The sequence below is a fragment of the Triticum urartu genome, chromosome 1A (assembly GCF_056163025.1).
Source record: "Triticum urartu cultivar PI428250 chromosome 1A, HENAU_Tu73, whole genome shotgun sequence".
NCBI lineage: Eukaryota > Viridiplantae > Streptophyta > Magnoliopsida > Poales > Poaceae > Triticum > Triticum urartu.
Genome location: NC_141873.1, coordinates 447790727 through 447794018, shown reverse-complemented (window position 1 = coordinate 447794018; position 3292 = coordinate 447790727). Strand labels below are relative to the sequence as shown.

Genomic DNA, 3292 nt, shown 5'->3' with positions numbered 1-3292 from the left:
AACTAATGTGGTTTTGCAATTATTGAAAGTTCTTGAAAGTTGAGTATTCTAAAAGTTTGAATTTTCAAGAATACAATTTTTTTTGAAAATTTGGAACTTCCATTCTTTTCTGAAGTTGAAAAGTCATGAAATTCATACGAGGAAATGAAGAAATGAAGAAATCCTAATAGTTGGTGAACAAATTCTGAAAGATGTAGACACACATCGTTTTAAAGTTCCTGAATAGGATATTGCCCAAAGAATTGAAGTTTGACACGGCATTTGATTTTATAAATGACAAAAATACCAGGCCAAAATTGACCGTGCCTCCATCGCCTGTAGGCCTATCCGCGAGATAGCACCACGATCCAAATTAAATGATGCAGCTCTAGCACAACTTTCGTACAAAGTTGTACTATAGCCGCGTCAATTAACTTAAATCGGAGGGAGTGCTTTATTTATTGAAATTCAAAAACAATTACAAAATTTTGGCCTAAAAACCGTTGTGAAAAGCATGAAGCCAACGGGTGGAAATACCACGGTGTTCGTGGGGTGACCACGGCCAGAAGGTGAAGGCGGGAGGACCTTCCGTTCCCCATCCCTTCGCCACCCCGCCGGCCCTCCTCCCCCCGAAAAAAAGAACCTCAACAACGATGAATCCCCTGCTAAACAACCCGCTCAGCGGCGGCTGCGCGTTCCCGTCGGTGGCAGCCGCGCTGCGGTTGCCGGCGGCCTCTCTCTGTACAAGCGCGGGCCGGAGCAGGAGCAGGAGGCCGCAGCCCAGTTTAGCGCGCGCAGGCTCGGATGGCTCTGACGGCGCCGTCGCCGGCGCAGTAACGGAAGGGGAGGCAGGCGCCGGCGGCCAGCGCGGCGCCTCGGCCGAGCCGGCGGCGGAGAAGCAGCAGCCCGTCGTCAATCCTAAGATCGAGAAAGAGCTCAAGAAGGTTGGGATTGCTAAAGCCCTGAACCCATTTGCAGTTGCGCGGAGAGAAATTATCAAGCTTTATCTGATACGGTTAGCGTCCTCCCCGAGCAGGCAGTTCAGAAGACCGCGGCGACGTTTGCGCCGAGGGCGTCCACCAAAAGCAAGAACCCGGCCGTACCCGGATCCACCCTGTACACCATCTTTGAGGTCCAGGCGTACGCCTCCATGCTTGCCGGCGGCGCCCTTTCCTTCAACCTCGTCTTCCCCTCCAGCGAGCCCGACATTTGGAGGCTCATGGGGATGTGGTCCATCTGGATGTTCAGTAAGTAAGACATGTGTTTTCCAGCAAATTAGTTCTTTGTTGAGGATGATTTTTCGTGCTTATCTCTTGATGAAGTGAATATGTGGTGCTTATTGCTGTTCAATTGCTAAGAATTTTGTTGCTACCGTTAGCAGCAAAGTCCTGTAAGAGCTAGTATGTCTTAGGCCTAGGATCTGTTCTTGGCAGGCTTTGCAAACAGGAACATGATGTATCTCGTATATCTTTTTTTTTGTGTGCATATCTAGTTCACTACAAATTTATAAATGATTATATCAACCAGCAGAATGAAGATAGACAAGCATCCTCGGGCTGATGTTTTTTTTGAGCAAAAGGGGGGGGGGGGGGGGGGGGCTCCGATTTCATTAACGAAACCATCACGAGTACCAGTTCACTACAAACGCGCACCTACTTAAAACTACCAATATCCAAAGAAACCATCTCAAAAGGCAGCAGTCAAGTTTAAATTCTAACGGGGTCACAGGCGACCCATCTTGTCCTCGGGCTGATGTTGCAACAACTTGAAACAATATGTCTAAATTATTGAGAATATGTTCTTTGATTCAGTGCTGATGCACAAACCTTTTCTGCAATATATTAACTGATCATATTCTACTTCTGTAGCTATACCTTCTCTGCGAGCCCGTGACTGCTCAAACAAGGAGAAAGAGGCTCTCAACTATTTGTTTATCCTGGTCCCTTTGATCAACGTTATCATCCCGTTCTTCGTGAAATCGTTTGCAGTTGTCTGGTCAGCAGATACTGTCGCCTTTTTCGTGATGTATGCATGGAAGGTACATGTTTAATGTTGTTTTCGCCTTCAGGATTTCGCTATTGTATATACTAGCTAAATAACACATGCATTGCTGCGGATGAAAAAAAAAGATTATCCCAAGCTTTCATGTATATGTCTAACAGATTTTCTCTATGCAGCTTGGATGGCTGCAAAAGTCCGAGTGAAGACTATCCTGATTGAGGAGCATTCTACCTGCAATTTTTGCTGGTTTCTTTCTAGGGCACAGGTTGATCAAATTTCAAGATATAGCGTCTGTATAGCCCTTTAAAGTTTGTGTATACCCATGAAGTACGGAGAAATGCGATTTTGACATCAGATTGTTAAATAGATGTAACTGAGGGCCAACATTCATTATTAACTAGGAACCATGCAGCAATGTTAGATATTGTTAATATGTGTGTGTTTATTCTAAAGATTGTACCTACTGTATCAAATGTTCCAGGTCCAGCTACTTCAAGGCACATTTATGGTTCAAGTGACTTGGGTTTTTTGGGGGCAACTATGGTAGCCAAAAGCGGCCTGAACCATTTGAATTATAATTGCAAGAAATCAGGCAAAAAAAAGCAAACAGGTTACCTTTTTGTGCACAGGTTGTAATAGGTCATATTCCTTGACCAAAATTTACGCGGCAACGCAACTTACATGTATGATTGGCTACTGTGTTCATCTCGTTGCATCGCTTTAGTTCCCAGTTAAAAGACAGTACCACATTTAAGACATAGTTTTACTTTCATCATCTTCAATATATTTTTCCCGTATGAAGAATGTGCAGCTCCTACTGGTTTGATGTAGGAACCACAATGTCGACTAATCCGGAAACAGTAAACTATTGTCCATTTTTTAAATAACATTCCCAAATATTGTCCAAGAGATCAGCTGTTATTGTAGAAACCTTGGTTGTTAATGCAGGTGATGGGCCAGAGTGACATCCAACTCAGGTAAATATTTATGTTCTGACTCTTCCTGCTCTTATAATTGGGAAACACCGAAACAATGTAAGCATGCTTAGAATAAGGCAGTTCTTCGGACAAGGAATTTTGCAACTTTTATTGAGGTACGCGCTAAAAACTGCATTTTAGTGAACGGTGATCTAACCAGCATCGGCTGTGCTACATATCTGTTCATGTGGAACAGTGAACCATGTGATGGCATTCCAATTTTTTTGGAGTATTACCTGTTGTTTATCAGATATTGTCAATTCAGAGGCTCAGCAATTAATCTGAAGACCTGTACCCGCACCCGCGTCGCTCTCCAGGGGGCGGTGTAACACCCC

The 3292-nt window shown here is 44.2% G+C and overlaps 1 protein-coding gene across 1 annotated transcript; it reads left to right on the top strand.

The window, feature by feature from the left end:
• The first annotated feature begins 515 nt into the window (after positions 1–515).
• RPH1 (resistance to phytophthora 1) lies at positions 516–2494 on the top strand. The gene is made up of 4 exons (XM_087524735.1): positions 516–923; positions 1016–1226; positions 1848–2017; positions 2157–2494. Exons 1-4 carry the CDS (start codon positions 633–635, stop codon positions 2181–2183), a joined length of 699 nt encoding a protein of 232 aa, XP_087380861.1. The 5' UTR covers positions 516–632; the 3' UTR covers positions 2184–2494.
• The last annotated feature ends 798 nt before the right edge of the window (positions 2495–3292 follow it).

Excerpts from the sequence above, each read along its gene's own strand:
- RPH1 (XM_087524735.1), top strand. The coding sequence starts at position 633 with ATGAATCCCCTGCTAAACAACCCGCTCAGCGGCGGCTGCGCGTTCCCG. Across the intron at positions 924-1,015 it reads TCGAGAAAGAGCTCAAGAAG|GCAGTTCAGAAGACCGCGGC; the intron begins GTTGGGATTGCT and ends CTCCCCGAGCAG. Across the intron at positions 2,018-2,156 it reads TCGTGATGTATGCATGGAAG|CTTGGATGGCTGCAAAAGTC; the intron begins GTACATGTTTAA and ends TTCTCTATGCAG.